This window comes from Hevea brasiliensis, chromosome 11 (assembly GCF_030052815.1).
Source record: "Hevea brasiliensis isolate MT/VB/25A 57/8 chromosome 11, ASM3005281v1, whole genome shotgun sequence".
Taxonomy (NCBI): domain Eukaryota; kingdom Viridiplantae; phylum Streptophyta; class Magnoliopsida; order Malpighiales; family Euphorbiaceae; genus Hevea; species Hevea brasiliensis.
This window is the reverse complement of record NC_079503.1, coordinates 93,893,845-93,914,166: the sequence shown is the minus strand read 5'-3', so window position 1 is coordinate 93,914,166 and position 20,322 is coordinate 93,893,845. Positions and strand designations below refer to the sequence as shown.

At 32.4% G+C, this 20,322-nt stretch overlaps 2 protein-coding genes across 2 annotated transcripts; both read right to left on the bottom strand.

The window, feature by feature from the left end:
- Positions 1 to 11,982: 11,982 nt before the first annotated feature.
- LOC110634114 (uncharacterized) lies at positions 11,983 to 12,537 on the bottom strand. Its single transcript, XM_021783018.1, has 2 exons — positions 12,431 to 12,537; positions 11,983 to 12,316 (listed from the first exon to the last, which is right to left on the bottom strand). The coding sequence occupies exons 1-2, from the start codon at positions 12,535 to 12,537 to the stop codon at positions 11,983 to 11,985; spliced, it is 441 nt and encodes a 146-aa protein (XP_021638710.1).
- A 1,133-nt stretch (positions 12,538 to 13,670) lies between these two features.
- On the bottom strand, positions 13,671 to 19,015 carry LOC110634090 (G-type lectin S-receptor-like serine/threonine-protein kinase At1g61370). The gene is made up of 7 exons (XM_021782990.2): positions 17,552 to 19,015; positions 17,310 to 17,432; positions 15,063 to 15,235; positions 14,756 to 14,966; positions 14,386 to 14,623; positions 14,115 to 14,265; positions 13,671 to 14,017 (listed from the first exon to the last, which is right to left on the bottom strand). Exons 1-7 carry the CDS (start codon positions 18,867 to 18,869, stop codon positions 13,712 to 13,714), a joined length of 2,520 nt encoding a protein of 839 aa, XP_021638682.1. The 5' UTR covers positions 18,870 to 19,015; the 3' UTR covers positions 13,671 to 13,711.
- Between the last annotated feature and the right edge of the window lie 1,307 nt (positions 19,016 to 20,322).

Below are 20,322 nucleotides of genomic sequence, written 5' to 3'. Positions count from 1 at the left end.
AAACCAATCTAGCACACCAAAAATTGAGAATTTGATATTTACATACAATGATGCTTGAAGCAATTTGGCAATGAATGCCAACTTATAAAAATGGTAAATTGCACTATATTGGCAGCATATTGAATTACAATATGTGACATGTTGATGCTAGAAACAACTTATCCATAATACCTAAGAAGGTCAACATATGCATTGACTTATGAATTACATAATAACTAGTAAACTCAAAAAAATTGATGAATTAAACAATTAATTTATAATGTGCCCTAGTTTGCCTAGTTGACTAGTTTGGATAGGTTGGTATGCCAATAGAATTCTGACAACTGTTCTATAAATGGCTTCATGCCATACTGTGTTTTTACCGCTTATTATGCCGCACTATGACTTTAATAGCCTACGGCTATACATATTGTGTATTTATACTTGGCTTATCGCCAGATTGACTATATGGCTTTTTAGCCACACTGTTGCACACCGGGAGACACTTTGTGACTGATGGTGTGACGGCCCAAGGTACTAGGTACCCAGTGCCAGTATATCCGTTTATCCAGTCTGGTTAGTATATATGCTACACGGGCACTAATTCAAGTACTATTAAATTCAAATAGCTAAATCCAGTCTACTGACATACAGCACTACCAAAAATTAGCAAATATTGAAATGTTAGCAAATAAAAGTAGAATCAACAATTGTAAAGAATACCGATGTCATAAATTCATTTACTTTATTTTAGTGTATATTTCTTTATATTTGGCACCACTAAGCAAAATTGCTTAGCGCGTTGCTTTTGTAACACGTAGATATTGGAGACACAGCTGGGGAGCCCAGCAGACCTACGACCGGGTGAGACATCAGATCTTCACAGGAGTCCAGAGTCATCTACACTGCATTGCATACATGGTAGGACTTAGAATATCTTGTATTTTATACTTTTGTTGTATTTTTGAAATTTGACCTTGTATTTTGTAATGTTATGAAAGCTCTAAAGTTTGTAATATTTTGTACATATTAAATAACATGGAGATTTTCCGGATATATTTAAATTATTATGGACTGTATTATGGAACTGTTTAATGATTGTAAAAGTCTATTGACTTTACTGAGAAATAGAGACTGTGAAATATTTGAGATTTTGATATTATCATATCAAACTATTTTCAATAGGTTTGGAAGGACAGTTTGTCCGAAATACAGACTGCACCTTACCAAATATTTATTATCATTTTTGAAACACTAATTTTATTAAAGTATGAAAATAGTATCAGCATGATATAAATATTACATAAGAGACTTCTTAAAATCAAATAGAGCTCAGGAAATGAGATAATCATAGATTAAGTGTTCCGGCAAGTCGTGTAGCATGCCTTGCTCGGCTATACTGTAGACGGGTGAGGGATGTTACAAAAAAAATTAAATTAATTTTTTAAAAAATTTAATCCGTCACAAATTTGCAACGGACTGATCCATCACAAAAAAATTAGTCAAAAAAATTTGTGACGGACAATCTTTTTGATGGATTTTCTGTCACTAATCCGTCTCAATTTTGTGACGGATTCGTGTTTTGACTAGCTGACATTTTGTGATGGACTAACGAATTCTATCACAAATTTTGACAGATGTTGCATCACAATTCTGTAATAAATTTGTGACGAATTTTTCTTAGCCATCACTAAAAATTTGTGACAAGCAAAATTGTGACGTTAATTGTTTCGTCACAAATCCATCACAAAATTACAAAAATCCATCACAAATATGATTTTTTTCTGGTAGTGTGTCTTACTAATCTAAGAACAAATTTTTTAAACCTTTCGAGGTGAAATACTAGTTTGTACTTGAAAAGAGAAATGATTAGGCATTTTTTTAATTAAACCTTCTCATTTTAAACCTTTGGCCTTTTCTCCTCATTTAAATTAACCCTTGCAAATCCCTTTCAGCCTACATTACATTCAAATTTTCTTAAAACCCTTATTGCTACCTAGCCATTGAACCAAACACTACCCCCCTTCTCATGAGAATAATTATGCATAATATTTGGTACACATTGAAAAAAAAAAAGAGAAAAAGAAAAATAATATAAAAGGGAGAAGAGATACCTATCTTATGCAAAAGTGCTAGTATATATGTGCTTTTTATTATTGTCATTCAAATTAAAGGAAATCCACCCAAAGTAATTAAAGAAAATGAGTTTGGGGGTGGTATTTTTTTTTTTAGGGACAATCATTAAGAGAAAATACAAGATACAAACTTAAAGCATCAAAGTGTCCCTTCATTTCATGAATTTTATAAAATATGCTAGCACTTAAAATTTTCCATTGTATATTTCTCTCCTTTAAAAATAATTAAAAAAAAAAAGAAAAAAAAAGGAGAAAAAAAAAGAAAAAGAAAAAAAAAAAGAAGTGTACCTTATGTTTTCAAGATTAAAAATATTCTCATGCTTTGAATCCTTTTTACCCATTTTCTTCTTAATCTCATTTTAAACCTCTTAGCCCCAATACATCCCTAAAAGACCTTTGATCTTTTGATAGTACTTGCTACATTAGTGGAGACAGGGGTAGGAAGTTTGCCTATGGGATTGGAACTTATTCATACATCCATCAAATTCCACCATTCTATATAGAGGCACTTTAGCTATTGATTGTTCTATAGTTTTTTTTTTTTAGCATGACTTTCTCTTATGATTGGTTGGTTTGGGAATTTGGAATAATAATTGACTTGATGGCTAAGCGATGAAAGCTTAGGTGAACATTAGATTCCTTGCATCCTGAAGGATGGGTATATGGATTGTTGGTATGGCTAAAGGTGTGTTAAGTTACTTTAATGGGTGGTTCTCATAGTTCTTTGTACAAGACACCCCAAAATTGCATTATATTTTAAAAGTTTGCTTGAGAACAAGCAAAGATTTGAGTTTGAGGGTATTTGATATATGCATTTTATATAATCATTTAGGTTAAATTTCATAGTCATTTTATTGATTTGTTAGTCATTTTTAATTAATTTTATTAGTCGTTTGATTAATTTTTCATAATTATCAATTTCCAGACTAATTTGTAATTTTTTTTGCTTTTGTTTTGTAGATAAAATGGTGTTTTGAGGGACTAAAAATAATTGTGCAAGTAGGGAGTGATTTCTAGATCCAAAAGTGCTAAAATGAAACTTGGAAATTGAAAAATGTGAAGTTGTCAAAATCTGCACAACTTGTTGCACAGGCTATGCAGTTTCTACACAGGAATCATAAGAAATTGTGAACATACTGAAAAGTGCATAACATGCTACATAACTTATGCAGGTCCCCTATGTGCTTCACGGAAGAAATCTTGCACCTGCCGAAATCTGCACAATGTGCCGCATAACTTGTGCACTTTCACACCTTCTCTTATGCACTTTCACGAAAGGAATTTCAAATGGCTAAAACTTGCACAACCAGTTGCATGACTTGTGCAACTTCATGGAGAACACCTAAACCTGCCGAAATTTGCACAACCAACTGCATGACGTGTGCAACTCCTTATGCAGCTTCACGAAAAATTGTCCCAACTAGCCAAAACTTGCACAACTTGCTGCATAACCTGTGCAACCTAGTTGTGCACTTTCACAGAAGACTTCAAAGCATGTAGGAACTTGCATAGGTAACCTTCACAGCTTGTGCAACCTCACGGGAAGCCTCTGGAAACTGTTAGATTTGCACAAGATCTTGCATAACCTGTGCACATCTTCATAAATGAGCTGGAAAAGAGATTCTCCCACATGAATTGTTACTTCACACACACCATTTTAGGGCTTTTGTTAGAGAACATAAATGGAGACTTTTTACCTCATTTGGGAGAGAGCAGAGAAGGGGAGAAGACACATAAAGGAAGGAAAAGAAAGCAGCAACTGACATTCTTCCATTTCTGGACCAAATTTGGAAACTTCTTCTTTTCTTCACCATTTTCTACATTTCTTTTACTGGGTCTCTTTAGTTTTAGTTTATTTTCATGATTTATTTCCTCTGTTACTTAGAATCTCTTGTATTAAACATGGATTATGAGTAGTTTTCTTTGATTCTGAAGTTGGGGATGTAATATTTGAGCTATTTTTGTGGATTTAAACTAGGTTAGTTCCAATTTAATGAAATTTATAAGGTTTAATCCATTTCTTGTGTGCTTATTTACATACTTAATGAAGGACCCCATTAAGTTATGTTCTTAATCCTTGGTTAAAGCATCGAAAGGAGAAAACCAAGTGATAAATAATCAAGAAATTGGACTTAATTAACTTAGATTTAGAAATAGACTAAGGATTAAGAGGATTAATAGATTGATTAAAGAACCTAATGGGTCTTGGTTAATTTCAAACTCCACGAAATTAGGATTTAATTAACCAAGGCACTCTTTGATTCACTCGAAAGAGATTTCAAAGGATTTTAGAATTGGTCTCCTTTAAATCCATACATTTCATAGATTGGGCTAGCTAGGGAAAATCCCAAATTGACTTGAATATAGATCCTTAACTCCGGAATCATTTTTTTATCAATTTTTGTTTGGAATTTTTACCTTTGAGTGTTTAATTTAATCTCATTTTATCAATTTTTATTATTGATATTCTCAATTTCTTTATTTAGCCAATTATTAAATTAGTCATTGTTTGAATTTAGTTTTGCATTTTCATACCTTAAATTTCAAATTCCCAAATTTCTTTTATTTGTTTGATTTAATTACAATTTTAGTATAGTTCATTTTACATCAAAAATTTAATTGAAAACACAACTCTTCATGGCAATGATATCTTTTTCCATACTACTTGAATGACCCATGCACTTGCGGTGGTCCACATCAGTTATGTTACAAACTGTAGTACAACAATGCAAGGGAAACAAACTGAATAAGAGCAAAGACAAAAACAAAAGTCAATTCCTGCTTGGAGGAACTGGAACTGCAAGTCTGCCACACAACATTTCATTTTTATTTGACAAAGTTGAATTGAAAGCTAATTTACTCTGAACGCCTAGAATCCAAAGTCAAATCCATAGCCAATTAGCATCTTTCATCAGTCAATCAGTGAAAGAAATTCGACCTCTGATGACCCTATTGGTTCTGTTAAGAATATGTTGACTGTCTAAAATCTTTCATCATATGACTTCTTCTACAAAGATCCCCTTGATAAATGGAAGCAGAATCCAAAAAGGGTATTTGTAAGCTCTAAAAATAAGTTTACCTATTTGCTTTCAACATTTTTTAAGTTTAACTTAAGCTTATAAGCAAAAAAAAAAAAAAAAATGGCGGAGACTACCTTTTAATTTTAGTGCTAATAAGTCTTGTGTTTATGAGCTAGTTTGATAAAGTATTTTATCATATTATCCCTTTTAATTTTTAAAATTTTACCACATATCTCAATAGTAAATGTGCTTATAAGTTATTTTTTACCAAATGTGTTGACTATTTATTTGACACTTATAAACACTCTAACCACATGCATAATTGTTTAAAATTTTAAGTACTTATAAGCTTCTATTAGCTTATAAGCACTAATTTTCATAAGTTTAGCCAAACAAAAAAAGCCAAAGGAAAACTCATAATCTGGGAGAAAGGGCTTTGTTATTTGAAGCATGATCACAATAATTGTCTACATCCGCTAGAACAATACATTTATATGGATAAAATCAATAAATTATTGTCTTTAATTATATTTTATTTCAAGTATTACATTTAAACTAATTAGTTAAAATTTTGTTTGGTAAAATGTAATTACCTATTTTATGGATGAAAAATAAAATAATTCTTTGAAGAGAAATTTCAAACACTAAATTCAAAATTCTTTTGCCTTAAATATTTTTTAAGCCAGCTTAGACGATGAGGACATTGTCTAATTTAAAAAGCTTAATATCAAATGTTATACTCCAAGAATCAATCTTAATAATTAGAGTGAATTCAAGTTTTTTTTTCTTTTTTTTTCTTTTTTATTTAATGTAAGGAAAGAGATAGATGCATGCTTCGAACTGCAAACATCATATATTAAAAGTCTACAATGTTTCTTTGAAATTTCAAAGGAATATAAAAAAAATAAAATTCTTGAAAGATTTTCTTGGCCTTTCAACTACCCAATTAATGGCACAAATTCAATTGAGAATGACTAGATGAGGTGACATATTCTTAGGGATGGCCATGGTTCAGTTTCAAACTAAAATCGAATCGAAATCAGATCAATTAAAATCAGATCGAAACTAGTCAAAATCGGAACCAATTTTGAACCGGACTGAAACTGCTCTTCTGTGGTTTAGTTCAAGTTCATATTTTTTAGGAATCGTGAACCAACGGTTCAATAAGATCAAACTGGCTATTTAAATACAAAAGAACTCAGTAAATACCTCACCCCACTTATAATTTAATTATATAAATCTTAAATTCTATACACAATTATTCTCTACACTTTCTTTAATTTTCAACACTCTCTCAATTTCTCTCAAATTCTCTAAACCATTATTTTCTATACTCTTTTTAATTTTCAATACTCTGTCAAATTTTCTACTTTACTATTTTATATACTCACTGAAATTTTCAATACTTGCTCAATTACTCTATTATTATTTTATATCCTCAATAAAATTTTCAATACCCTTTATTTTTTTTTCTTTTATGCTTTTAATTATCAAATTATCATACAATTTTTAGAAAAAAGGACAAGTAATAGACTAGAAACTTTGATTCCCCTAAATCTCAAGAGGATACATAGGCAAAATTAAGTTCATGCACCTTTTTTTAATTTCTTTAAAAAAAATTAATTTTATTTCTAATATTTTAATCAAGTTCAAGTCCTTTCTTATTAAATTTTTATTAAAGATAAATTAATTTCATTCTCTTTTTTCTTATTTTATTTTGATTGGAAGATTTCAGTGAAAAATTAAAATATGTTTACCAATATAATTTAATTCTAAATCAATAAAATTTTTCCCTAATTTTTTTGTCTAAGCTGTCCCAAAACCATCCTATAAACTGTCTTGAACCGTCCTTTTTTGAACCACCCTTCAAATTGTTTTAAACTAGGGCCCAAATCGGAATTGGCAATTCAAAAACTGTCTTCCAAACTGTCCCATGGTGGTTTGGTTTAGGTTCATGATTTCATTAAACCTAAACTAGCGGTTCAGAATCGTAACTGATGGTTCCTGAACAATGGCCACCCCTACATATTCTTACTTCCCAAAATTATTGATTATGCATTTCTCATCTCCTTGCACACTCAATCATCTAAAACTTGGTATTACTGAAGTCTAACACAAGGAACAAATTATGCAATTTTTTTTGCTATATGTTTGCTTTTATTAAGGTTCAATGGTTGATCCAGTAACACTATGTACATACCATGTAGAGATGCTTTGTAATTAAGAATTGCTGTTGGAGATGTTTTTAAACATAAATGTAGGCTGTTTTGGTTCAAAAAGCTTTGTTTTTTTCACCACTTAGCATAGAAACTATGGTTGCCATGGTTGGCCTATTAGCAGCATGATCTTGCACACAAAGAATTCCTATATTTACACATTTGCTTACTTCTAATGAAAAAAAAAGAGTTTGCCAATACTTCATTTATCATTTGTACACCCATGCTTGCGGACCACGATTGCCATGTCTGCAACAATTTGCAACTTTTTCCTAATGAAATTCCATTTATTTAAAGGGGAAAAAAGACCATATTGATGATCCTTAGTGCTGACTTACATAAACCAGAAGATTCATGTGTCATTCATCATATTGCAAAATGTTGATAATTATTTTATATTCAAAGATAAAAGCAAGTCTAAAGTAATGTTCTTTTATTATTTGTCATGGTTTTTTAAATATTTTTATATTTTGAATCTATTATTAACAATTTTTTTATTCATTTGCCTTTAAATATTGAAGGAGGACAAATTTTATTTAACTAAGAGTTTCCTCATATTTAATCTCACTTTTACTTTTTAGATTAAGGCAATATTTTCTTAATTAGTATTATTAAAAATATTACTTTTAATATAGTATTAAGTAAAAATAAATTATCATGAGTGAGATTTAAATTCCAATGCATTCCCCCTCAAGCATTTAAATGGAAATTTTTATTTGATCATTTAAAAACTTTCTTTTATATAAAAATAGTGATGTAAAAATAATATTACAAATAATTATGATGGATCTAGGCAAAAAATAAAAATATTGATAAACAATTTAAAGCTAAACTTAGTATGTATAAACAATTTAATAACATTATTTATTTTAGTTATTAAGATAAAAAAAATTAAGATTAATTTAAAATAAATTAACAATTAATGTGTAATGGATAGTTTTGTTTTAATTTAAACAATCAAATAATAAGTTTTATTTAAGTCAAAATATATTGTTTAATTTTAAGTAATTACAAATGAAATATAATCAATAAATAATTTAAATTTTAATAGTGAAAAAAAAAATTATGTATGGAATAAATATGAATTCTTAAGTGTGGGGGCAAATTTTAATGTAAATAAAGTGATCATAAGAAATCAACAGAAAAAAAAAATAAAATCATTGAAACTAGACCATAGCCTCCTTGCTTGAGTTTGTTCTCAATTTCAAAGTAGCTGGTTGCCGCTAATATGCTATATAAGTCAAATAAAGGCAACTCTACTGAATCTTCATCTTTTGAAGGGCTTCTCCATATGATTGGTTGTGAATTTTCTCTTGAAGTGTGAATTGAAGCTGTCGCATCAAAGCGTTTGGGTTTCTTCAATATTCATGAGTAAGCATAAAATTCAAATCAAGAAGCTTATTAATGATCACAGAATCTTAGTATCTTGAAATGCACAACAACATTTTTACAGTAGTTCCCCTGTTTCCATGAAGAATCACAGTGATTCCTTCATTATTTTTCTTACTGGAAATCATTGATTTAGGATTCATTTCATGAAGTTCAGCTCCTAAAGGATTAATTATCTCGATTAGAATCTAATCTAGTCTAGTATGGAGGTCACAATCTAGTGTAGCATCTTTGCCTACTTTTATAGTGGTTGCATGTTAGCGATAATTTAGAGGATATTTGATTTGATTTATAAGTCAGTTAAACTTATTTATAAATGAAAAGTCATAAATAAATAGTATCATGTCTAAATGCATTTAGCTTAATTAATTTGATTCAATATTCCATATTGACAAATGAATAAAAGAAAATCACAAAAAATTCAACTAAAATATTATATGATTAATTGGGTCGTTGGAAAGATTGGTTCTCCCAACCATATGTGTGTTGAAATTTAAATGAAGAAGAATTCAAACAATTTATATAATCATGTATATTAAATAATGATAAGTACCTTCAACTATATTTATGTGCAAATTAATTAAAAAAATAGCCGAATTGCATCAATGAGGGTAACTCGTGCATATCCACAAGGTTTCCTGTCCAAACCAAACACCCTTATCCCTTTTACAAAGAATCTGTCGACTATCTAACATCTTTCATCAGGCATATGATCGCTTCTACAAAGATCTCATGGGCAAATGGAAGCGGAAACCAAAAAAAAGGTAAAGGAAAACTCATAATCTGGGTGGAAGGGCTCTGTTATTTGAAGTAGGATAACAATTATTGTCAAGATCCGCTAAAATAACCCATTTAAATAGATAAAATCAATAAATTATTTTTTTTTATTTTATTTAGAGTATTACATTTAAATTTTAAAATAATTAGTTAAAATTCTGTTCTGTAAGATGTAATAACCTATTTTATGAATGAAAAATGAAACTAATTATTTAAAGAGAAAACTCCAAGAATCAATCTTGACAATTAGGTTGAATTTGAAGTTTTTTGTTTTTAATTAATGTAAGGAAAGAGATAGATATATGCTTTTGAATCGCAAACATTATATATTAAAGTCTAAAATGTTTCTTTGAAATGTTCAAAGGAATTAATAAAAAACAATAAAATTCTTGAAAGATTTTCTTGGCCTTTCACACTCAATTATCAATGATTATTTGAAGAGAAATTTCAAACAATAAATCCAAAAATCTTTTAGTCAAAATTCTTTTAACTTAAATCATACATTGTCTAATTTAAAAGGATAAGTATATAAATTTACCCTGAATTTTATAAAAAAAAAAATCATATATTATTCTGAACTTTTATAACATCTCATTATACATATGAATTATAAAAAAATGAAATTAAGGTAACTTAAGGTGGTTTATCAAAGCACGCGTTATACAACATATTAACATGTCAAAATTGCATTAACATGGACTAATTACTCAATAATTACTTTATGGCACTAGGTACATAATTATTTTAGATTTTTGTTTTTATTTTTATTTAATTAATATATATATGTATATAATAATAATAATAATAATAATAATAATAATAATAATAATTAAAAAAAAAAAAAAAGAAAAGAAAACACACACACACAAAACAGAAACTTCATTCCCCTGCATTCTTCTTACCCCAAGAACCCTTCCTTATGGACAAGTTCTCCCATTCTTTCTTCCCTTTCTGGGTTGCACCGTTACAGTCATTCATGTTGATTCAGTCTTAAATTTACAGCTCTAAAGTCATACAATTTTCTTTCGTTGTTCATTTCCGGTATATTTGCATGCTTAATCATAGCTCTAGCGCTAAGATGGTTAAGATCTCTGCGATATTATACAGCTTGTCTGTTAAAATTAGTGTTTTTTCTTTTTGGGTTGGGTTTTGGCTGAGTTATTGGTCTTATTTGGTGGAATTGTTGAATTTGGGAACTGGGTTTCTTGTGTAATGATTCGGAGTTGGGATACTTATGAGACGCCGCCCTGGGGCGACTGTCCTTTCGAGCAAATGGATAAAAGGACTGGCCGGCTTTGTTTCTTGGCTTCTCTCTCTGCGTTTTTCTGGATTTAATTATTGTACTTCCATTTTGTTGTGTTGGAGGTAATATTGTTGATGAATCTGTTAAATTAGAGGCTCATTGGGTTCCCCCGGCTTCCCCTTCCAAGACTTGCGGTTCAGGAGCCTGATATTCTCTCTGTGTGCGCATTTCACTTGTAGCTTAGGCATGAAGAGAAAAGTGATGGACTAGTAACTCACTGAGATGCTGAAGTTCTAGGTTCAGTTGTAGTCAGACCAAACCGGAAGCTCAACCATATGCATGGATGGTTTACTCTTCAGGTAAGAGGGATCCTACTGAGCCTGATTGCAGTGAAATGTGTAAGGCACTTTTGACTATGCTTGTGGAGCTTGGCAAGATTAAGGAACTATGCTAATTGCATGGTTATTGAGTTATAAAAAGGTTAAACAACAATTTTGGACTCTCTGCTCCAAATGTGCTACTTTTATGAAGTTTTGGCTCGTAGTGTTTTCTGTATTCGAAACCTCAGAGTCAATTTCAATATTTTGGTCTAATTTAACTGAGAAATATTGTAAAATTAATGGAATTAAAAGAAGAAATGAATGTTCCAAACAAGACAGAGAAGAGCAAAGAGAGAGAGTAGTGGCTGTTTCTTTGCTTCTGATTCACTTGCTGCTTTTATTTCTTTGTCTATTTTCCATGTTAGACTTAGATTACATGGTTCACTTAATTCAAGTTTTTCAAAGATAAGGTGTGAGATGGTGAGTTTCAAAAGTTGGCCACAAGACTTCTTTTTTTGGTAAAGTTCATTGGTGAACTTACATATTTGGCCAATTTAAAAAGTTCAATATCACATATTATACTTCCAGAATCAATCTTAACAATAAGGGTGAATTGAAGCAGTTTATTTTTTCTTTTAATATTATTATTTTTTTATTTTTTTGGGTAAAAAAGGAGAAGAGCTAAAGCTCAACAGAGAAACTACATCAACCGCAATCTGGTATAGGAAACACCAGACAAATCATTGTTCAACCAACAGACAAGGGACTATGAGGGGTCTAAAACTGATGAATCCACAACAGGAAGAGAAGCAGCAAGATTAGCTAGCCAACTAGCATAAAGTTCCCTTCTCTGCAAACATGTTGAACCTCAACTGTCCAGTCACGCTGAAGCAACTTGCAGAGTCACATAACAAGACTGCGAAGATAACCAGGGGGCTCTTCATCGCACAGAATATGCCGAACAGCAGAGGAGCTATCACTTTCAATAACAATTTCCTTGAAATCTCTGAAGCGAGCCAGGACTAGACCTTTTTTGATGGACAAAAGCTCACCTGCAAGAATTGAAAATGAACCCCAATTGGTTGCAAACCAAGCAATCCAACGCCCTTGCGAATCTCTGAGAACACCCCCTCCAAAAGCCAACGTTGAACTACCTCGAACTGAGGCATCGTTATTTACCCATCCTGTTGGCGGAGGCAACCAAGAAATAACGAGCTCTACTTTCGATAAATGGGGCCTTCATGTGAACACATAGAGGACAAGGCTCAATTAGCGAAACTAGCAGCAGAAACTGCTTGATGCAACAAGCTAATCGGATCTACATAATCATCCTTAAAAATGATCTTGTTACGTCAAAGCCGGATTCCAACAAATGAACCCAAAAATGACAGCCCAAGGGACATCACCAATAAACAAAGAACACGACAAATTTCTGGCAATCCAAATCTTAACATTCATGACAATCATCCATCAGAAACTGCCAATAGCGGCTAGGAAGGAATGTTTAAAATATCATAAATTAAAAGTTTAAATTGTTTCTTTGAAATGTTCGAAGGAATAAATTAAAAACAATAAAATTCTTGAAAGAATTTTTTGGCCTTTCACCTATCTGGTACACTATAAAATAAACGGGCCCTGGATGAAAGACACATGTATTATATATACAAGAAGTCGAAAATGTTCATGACATGAAAGGGTCACGGATGAAAAGTACGAGTATCCTTATGAACAGGTCGCTTGCACTCTACATAACTGACGAATGAGGTTGTATCATGATCGTAAGTTATAAAAAGGGTTCGAGTATCCTATGCCCAACCTAAACCTTAGACCCAATCTATAATACAGCCACCACCAGTCCGGATTTCACCTTCAACCCTGAATCAAAGAAGGGCGCCTAACTCGCTTTAATGTTAATGATGGCTGAGTAAACTGAAGAATGGAAGGAGTCACAAGCCCTATTCCTGAGAAAATAGTATTAGCAATGCTCCTTAATCTAAAATAGACAAGCCTTACAGGATGATGCTAATGCAAAGAACTTGGAACAACATAAGACTTTACTAATCTAGGATGTGATGCTCTAGTAAAGTTAGGGGATTCATTAAAAGACCAACACATGACATAAGATAATACGATCTGAGTTAAACGTGGAGTCCAAATCCAAGTTCTATTTCCTTCTGACTGGTTTAGGTCAAAATATCTGCCACCAACAAGTCAGTATACTCGCTTACCTCCAATGAATAGGTCAGATGAACTATCTATTATGTCAATTCGACTAGTCATCCATTGCTATTATCGGCTTATATATGTCAGAGCTATTATCACTTTAAAGACAACCCGATTAGACTTTGAAATGGATGCTATTGATTTAGATAACCCACTTGTAATAGACATACATGTGTCACATAAACACATCTCATTATCCAATATCACAAATTCAATTGAGAATGATTAAATAAGATAACATATCTCTTACTTTTCCAAAATCATTGATTATGCATTTCTAATCTAATTGCACACTCAATGATGTAAAAGTTGGGATGACTAAACTTTAACACAAGTGAAAGATTATTAAGTCTAGCACAAGGACTGGATAAACAACAGATTATGCAATTATATTTGCTATAATTGGCTTTTATCGGGGTTCAATGATTGATTCAGTGACCTTATTTATAGACAACGAAGAGTTGCTTTGTGATTGAAAAATGTTGCTGGAGATGTTTGCATACATAAATGTAGGCTGTTTTGGTTCAGGAAACTTTATTTTTTCACCGCTTAGCATGGAAACTATGGTTGCCATTGTTGGTCTATCAGCAGCATGATCTTGCACACAAAGAAGTCCAATATTTACACATCTGCTTACTTCTGGTAAGGAAAATGAGTCAGCCAGTGCTTCATCTATCATTTGTACACCCATGCTTGCGGACCACGATTGCCATGCCTACAACAATTTGTAATTTTTTTTTCCTAATGAAATTCCAATTATTTAAAAGGGAAAAAAAGGGACCATATTGAGAAGATCCATAGTGCTGACTTACAAAAGCTAGAAGGCTCATGTATTGTTCATCATATTGGAAGCTGCTAGCCTTCCTACCACTGACAATTTCCAAAATTAGGACTCCAAAGCTAAAGACATCAGATTTTTCTGAAAATACGCCGCCAAGTAGATACTCTGGAGCCATATAACCTCTGTATTTGACAAGAGAATCATATTATTTAGTACTCATACTTTTTTTTTCTTGATGGTGTTACTATAGCTATCTTAAAAGTAGAAGCATTGTCAAGTTTTTGATAAGATAGATTGCTTACATTGTTCCTACAACTCTGTGAGTACTTCCTAAATCTTGTGTGCCTTCAAAAATTCTTGCTAATCCAAAATCTGAAATTTTTGGATTCATCTTCTCATCCAAAAGAACATTGCTGACCTTTAAATCTCTGTGTATGACCCTTAAACAAGAATCACGATGAAGATAAAGAAGCCCTCGAGCAACTCCAATTATAATGTTAAAGCGTTTAGTCCAATCAAGCTCTGCCTTTCTTGTTGGATCTGATCAATGCATACAAAAATTAAGTAGATGTCACAAGTTCCATTTACATGCATCACAAAATAAAGTGATTATAAGAAATTAACCAAAATATATAAATAAATAATAAAAAGAGAAATTATGCCAAAACCAACCAAATAGATAAGTGTCCAAGCTTTTGTTTGACATGTACTCGTAAATTAATATCTTCTCTTGTCTTTCAATGCAACAACCTAAGAGCCTGACAAGATTCCTATGTTGGAGTTTGGATATCAACTTCATTTCATTCTTGAACTCTCCTATGCCTTGACCAGAGCTACTAGAAAGTCTTTTAATCGCCATATCCTTCCCATCTTGTAGCATTCCCTATGCAATCCCAATAAATTAACCCTTGGTCCATGTTTTTTCTTCTCTAATGAAGTAAACTATTTTTTTACTTAGGAAAAAAATGCAAGTACTTACCTTATAAACTGGACCATAGCCTCCTTGCCCAAGTTTGTTCTTTATGTCAAAATTGTTGGTTGCCACTAATATGCTATGGAAGTTAAATAAAGGCAACTCTATTGAATCTTCATCTTCTGAAGGGCTTCTCCACATGATTGGCTGTGAATTTTCTCTTGAAGTGTGAATTAGAGCTGTCACATCAAAGCATTTGGATTTCTTTAATATCCATCAGTAAGCATAAAATACAAATCAAGAAGCTTAGCCTTTCCTAGCAATGTAAGCTATCAAACCTTTTGATAACAACTTACCCTCCGTTTGAGAGGAGGTAGAGTAAAGTAAGGTTTTATAAAGTAAAGTTTTTCAAAGTAAGGTTTTTTATGATTTTCAAAAATCCAAAAATTTTTGGTGTTTGGGAGAAAAGGGAGGTTTTTTAAAGTATTTGAAGGTTTTAAAGTATTTGAAGGTTTTAAAGAGAAAACATCGTTAACCCACCAATTTGGTGGGTTGGAAAATGGAGGTTTTTAAAAGCCTCAAAAAACGATACTTTAAAAAACCTTCTATCTTCCCAAACAAAAATTCGAAGTTTTTAAATTTTGAAAAACCTTCGATTACTTTAAAAAACTCCTTCCCAAACAAAGGGTTCAGGAAAGTTTTCTTATTTAAAGAACTATGTTTCTTTTCTTTTTCTTCTTCTTCTTCTCCTTTTTTTTTTTAAATCTTTTATGTTCTAATTCTTTCTTCTTCCATTGGGAGAGTTCTAGGGTTGCCGAAACCACAATAACTACTAATTTGTTTGGCCTAACATTTAAAAAAATCTAAAACTTTACGCTTTTTTTTTAATTATAGCTAAAATTTTTTTTAATCAATTTTGGCCTAACTTGAAAGTTAAGTATTTATTATGGCCGGATCAAAATTGGAGATTTGGGAGTACTGACATGACAGCTAATGTGGAAAAAATTATTTTTTTTTAATACATTGTTACTAACATAGTAGGTGACATGGCACAAAACTTTTATGTTCTTAGTGATGTGGCGGCTGACACGGGAAAAATAATATTATTTTATATGTTGTCGTTGATGCAGCATAACTTTAACAATTAAAAAAAATTCAAAACTTTTTGACTTTTATCAATTATAACCAATTCTATAAGTTTGTTTCATTTATAGCCAATTAAATAATTTTTATCTAATTTGGTTAAAATTAATATTTTATTATTCAATACAATTGTCAAAAATAAATATCATATTATTCAGTATAACAATAAACTAATATTTCCCTACTCTTTTTTTTTTTACAGTATTTATGGAACTTCTTTATAAAAATAGGTAAATTCTTATTTATTTAAAATTAAAAATATCTCTCCATCCATCTCTCTCTCTCTCTCTCTCTCTCTCTCTCCTCCTACCTATTGTCATCCAATAATATGTGTATTTACACCCTTCACCAATCCTTCTTCCTCTAAATAATATTCCCACATCTCCCCCCCCCCCCCTCTCTCTCTCTCTCTCTTTCTCTCTCTCTCTCTCCTACATGAATTTTTAATTTTTAAATAAAAAAATATAAGGGAGAAATAGGAAAATTATTTTTTTTATTATACTAAGTAACATAAATATTCATTTTTTACAATTCCATTAGGTAATAAGATATTAATTTTTGATCAAGTTAGATCAAAATTAGTCAATTAGTTATAAATGAACTAAACTTATAGAATTGACTATAATTAATAAAAGCTGAAAAGTTTCAAATTTTTTTAATTATTAAAGTTATATCACGTCAGTAATAACATATAAAATAATAATATTTTTGCCACGTCAGTCACCACATCAGTAAGAATATAAAAGTTTTGCCACGTCAGCAAAAATATATTAAAAAATATTTTTTTTAGGTCAGCCACTACACCAACACCCCCAAATCCCCAATTTTAACTAGGCTGTAATAAATACTAAACTTTCAAATTAAGCCAAAATTGATAAAAAGGAAGTTTTGACATTTTTTTATAACATTTGGCCAATTTGTTTTGGAAATGGGCAGAATCCTAGTGTCTTGAAATGCAACAGAAGTTTGAAATCCTAGTATCTAATCAAATACGAGGTCACGTTATAGTGGCCACATACATCAAAACTAGTGTAGTTGCACATCATATGAACATCTCAATCCAAAATTCAAAATTAAATCAAGTCTTTTTGCCTGAGATCGGTCATCTTGAGAAAGAATGATAACAAGTTCTACTAACATCAGCAAAGTAGCAGCGTTTCAGTTTCATACCATTTGTTTTAGCCCTTCGGTTGACTCTGCACTTCATGAAACAATAAATCATGGCACCAATGAGGGTGATAATTGAAACAGTAATGACGCTGATAATGATCTTTACTTTAATCTTCTGATCACCTATAAGACAACAACAATAGTTATATATTCCCAATTGGTAATTGCCGTGTAAGAAAAGAATAACAAAAGAATAAAATGGGAGGAAAAAAAAACACAAGTTGCTCTTTTGTAATTATTACTTTCATTCAATTCTTTATGTGCAAGGCGGATATTAAGATCTTGTCCATCGAAGGGCATCTCGTGCATATCCAGAAGGTTTCCTGTCCAAACCAAACACCCTATCCCATTTACATTTGCATAACCTGAGCAGGAACAGTTATTCAAGCAAAGCTCGTGGCACTCGTTTTCATCAAAAACCTTCAAGAAGTAGGAAAAATCTGGAAGTTTTAACCCTCCAATCTTCAAGAATCCATCTGGTTTTCCTCCTTGTGTGTTAATGGAACTTGTGTTTCTCCCACAACTTAATTCTGTTCGCCGGATGCAGCCTCCTGTCCAGTTTCCTTTCCTCCATTCCTCACTTGACATTGGCACAAACCCTTTCAAGCACCTACAAGTTAGATTTGGTTCATATCTTTGGCAAACCCCAAAAGGTCCACAAGCTCCATAAACTTCACAGGGAGTGACGGGTGCCTCCCACCTAGCATACCAGCCTGTCCCTATCATCCAACACAATAACCTTAAAACTCCTGTTGGTGAAATCACGTACCTCAAGTTACTGCAGTTCCTGAGTGCACTGAGAGTGACATAAGCAATTCCCGGCTCAGGACCTTCTATGAGTGTGAGTCCACTTTGATAATCAGCACCCCTTTCTGATCTTTCTGGTATCGCAATGAACTTTGTTTTGTCCCACTGCCCAGTTCTCCAATAAGGTTTTGATCCCTTCCATATGAAGCCTTGTGACGGTTCCTGCGGAAGTAAACTAGAAGTAAAATCCCCAATCGATGGATCATTGTCACTTTTCCAGGAAGTGAGAGTAAGTCTCATCCCACTTGTCTCATTGTAGGCCAACCATGTTCCTGGCAAGAGAGAATCGGTAGGATGCTGAAAGGTATCCCATAGATCCTCTCCTGTTATGCTGTTCCTCAAAATGAACTTTCCGTCATCCGAAAGCACAGCAATTGAACCATTCGATTGGCCAGAAATATTAGTTGACCAGATAGAGTTCCGCTGCCCATCCAGAAGCCTCAGATTCCCATCAGTGCCAATTGTGAGACTCGCCGAGGTGTTTGTAACTGGCTTCTCTCTGTTTGCCACCCAAACCACAGTCTGAGGAGAAACTTCCTTGAACCATATTCCCACATATTGATTATTAGAATTATTATTAGGAGTAAAGAAACCCAATTCAAAAATTTGACGAGGAGAGTTGAGAGTTTGTCCTGGTGAGACTGCTGTGGTTGTAGTTATGTTATAACTTACAGAACAATAAGCAAGTGAGAACAAAAGGAACAAGAAGAAACACAAAAATCCAGATTTCAGCAAGAAATCTCTTCTACCCATCTGATTCCTAGAATGCTATTACCAAGTGGCTTAATTGTCAAACAAGTAGGTTTTATTTATGGCCATAGCCAATTTAACCAATTCCTTTGTGTTGAATAGTCTGTTTATATGCAGTCAACCCATAAATCGCTATTGATGCAGACTTGACTTCATTCATTAAGGGATGGTGGCCGCCCAACAGTACACCGATGAAGTAATTGCAGAGGACGTACGCTGTTAAGCTAGACACAAGTTAGAAAAAGGCTGAGCTCGTGGGCACCAGTCATCTCCACTTCGTGTTTTGGTTAAATAAACAAAACGGCAAAAAGAAAACCCTCTACAGTTTTTGGTGGTTAAAAACTGAGTTGTACGAATGTTCGCCAAATTCGCATTTTTCTTTCTCCGAAAAATCAAAATCCAACCAGGAACTATTGGCCGCAAGTGTGTGCAAAAAAAGTTCAAGTCAACGTTTCACATCTGATTCGGTGGATCTTTGGTTTTTTGTGATGACAATATCTCTGATGAAGATGGGTAGAAGTGAAAGTAAGGGCATCTTGGATAAATGGATTTTTCTCATCTAGATTTGATACACTATGAATTTAAGATGTAAATATGTAATATGTATGAGATTACGAATTGGGTTCAGCCGAAAATTTCTTAGAAATTTTTATTTAAACTTAGTCCATTATGAACTCAAGATATAAGCATATAGAACTATATAGAACTATGTATAGGTGGGTTTCACGTACATTTTGTGTCTTAAATTTATAGTGGGCTAAGTTTAAGCAATAAAAATCCTTAAACAAATTGCTTGATAACTCAAGCATTTAATAGCATCTCACAACAATAATATAGCATTTGAAACACAGTAGAAAGCAGAAGAAAAGCATATGGAAATCACAACATCAAGTTGAAGAAAACAAGCAAAAAATTTTGACAGATAGGAACAGAAAACCATGCTAAAAGGCAACCCAGAAAGATTACAGCCAAAAAAAAATGCTTGGAGTTGTGAATGTGAAGAGCAAGATCGCCAAAACACTGTGAATCCAAGGACACTGTTCATGCGCGCTATGCAAAAACCAGTGTCAATAATGTGTCTATGCCAGGCAACACAGTGTCAAAAGGCAGCTGAAAAATATTCCTAACAATATTTCCTATTAAACTCTTTTACAGAGCAAAGCCTGGCCTCCTAGTCTGAAAGCAGAGCAAACGAACCATTTTGGTGCAACAGAAGTTTTGATTAACTAAGAAGTGTTTTGTTGGACATCTACAAGCTTCAAATTTCCATCAGTGCCAATTATTAGACAGGCAGAGGAGTCTCTAAGTGGCTCTCCATGCAGAATTGGACATTAACTGCGGTAGGGACACCAAAAGAATCTGAAGCAGCTAAGTCCTTAAAATCTTTAACATTTTGCAATTTTTTTTCCTCATTTGTCTGAGTGCCAATTAGGATGGGCCACACTTCCTCACATCA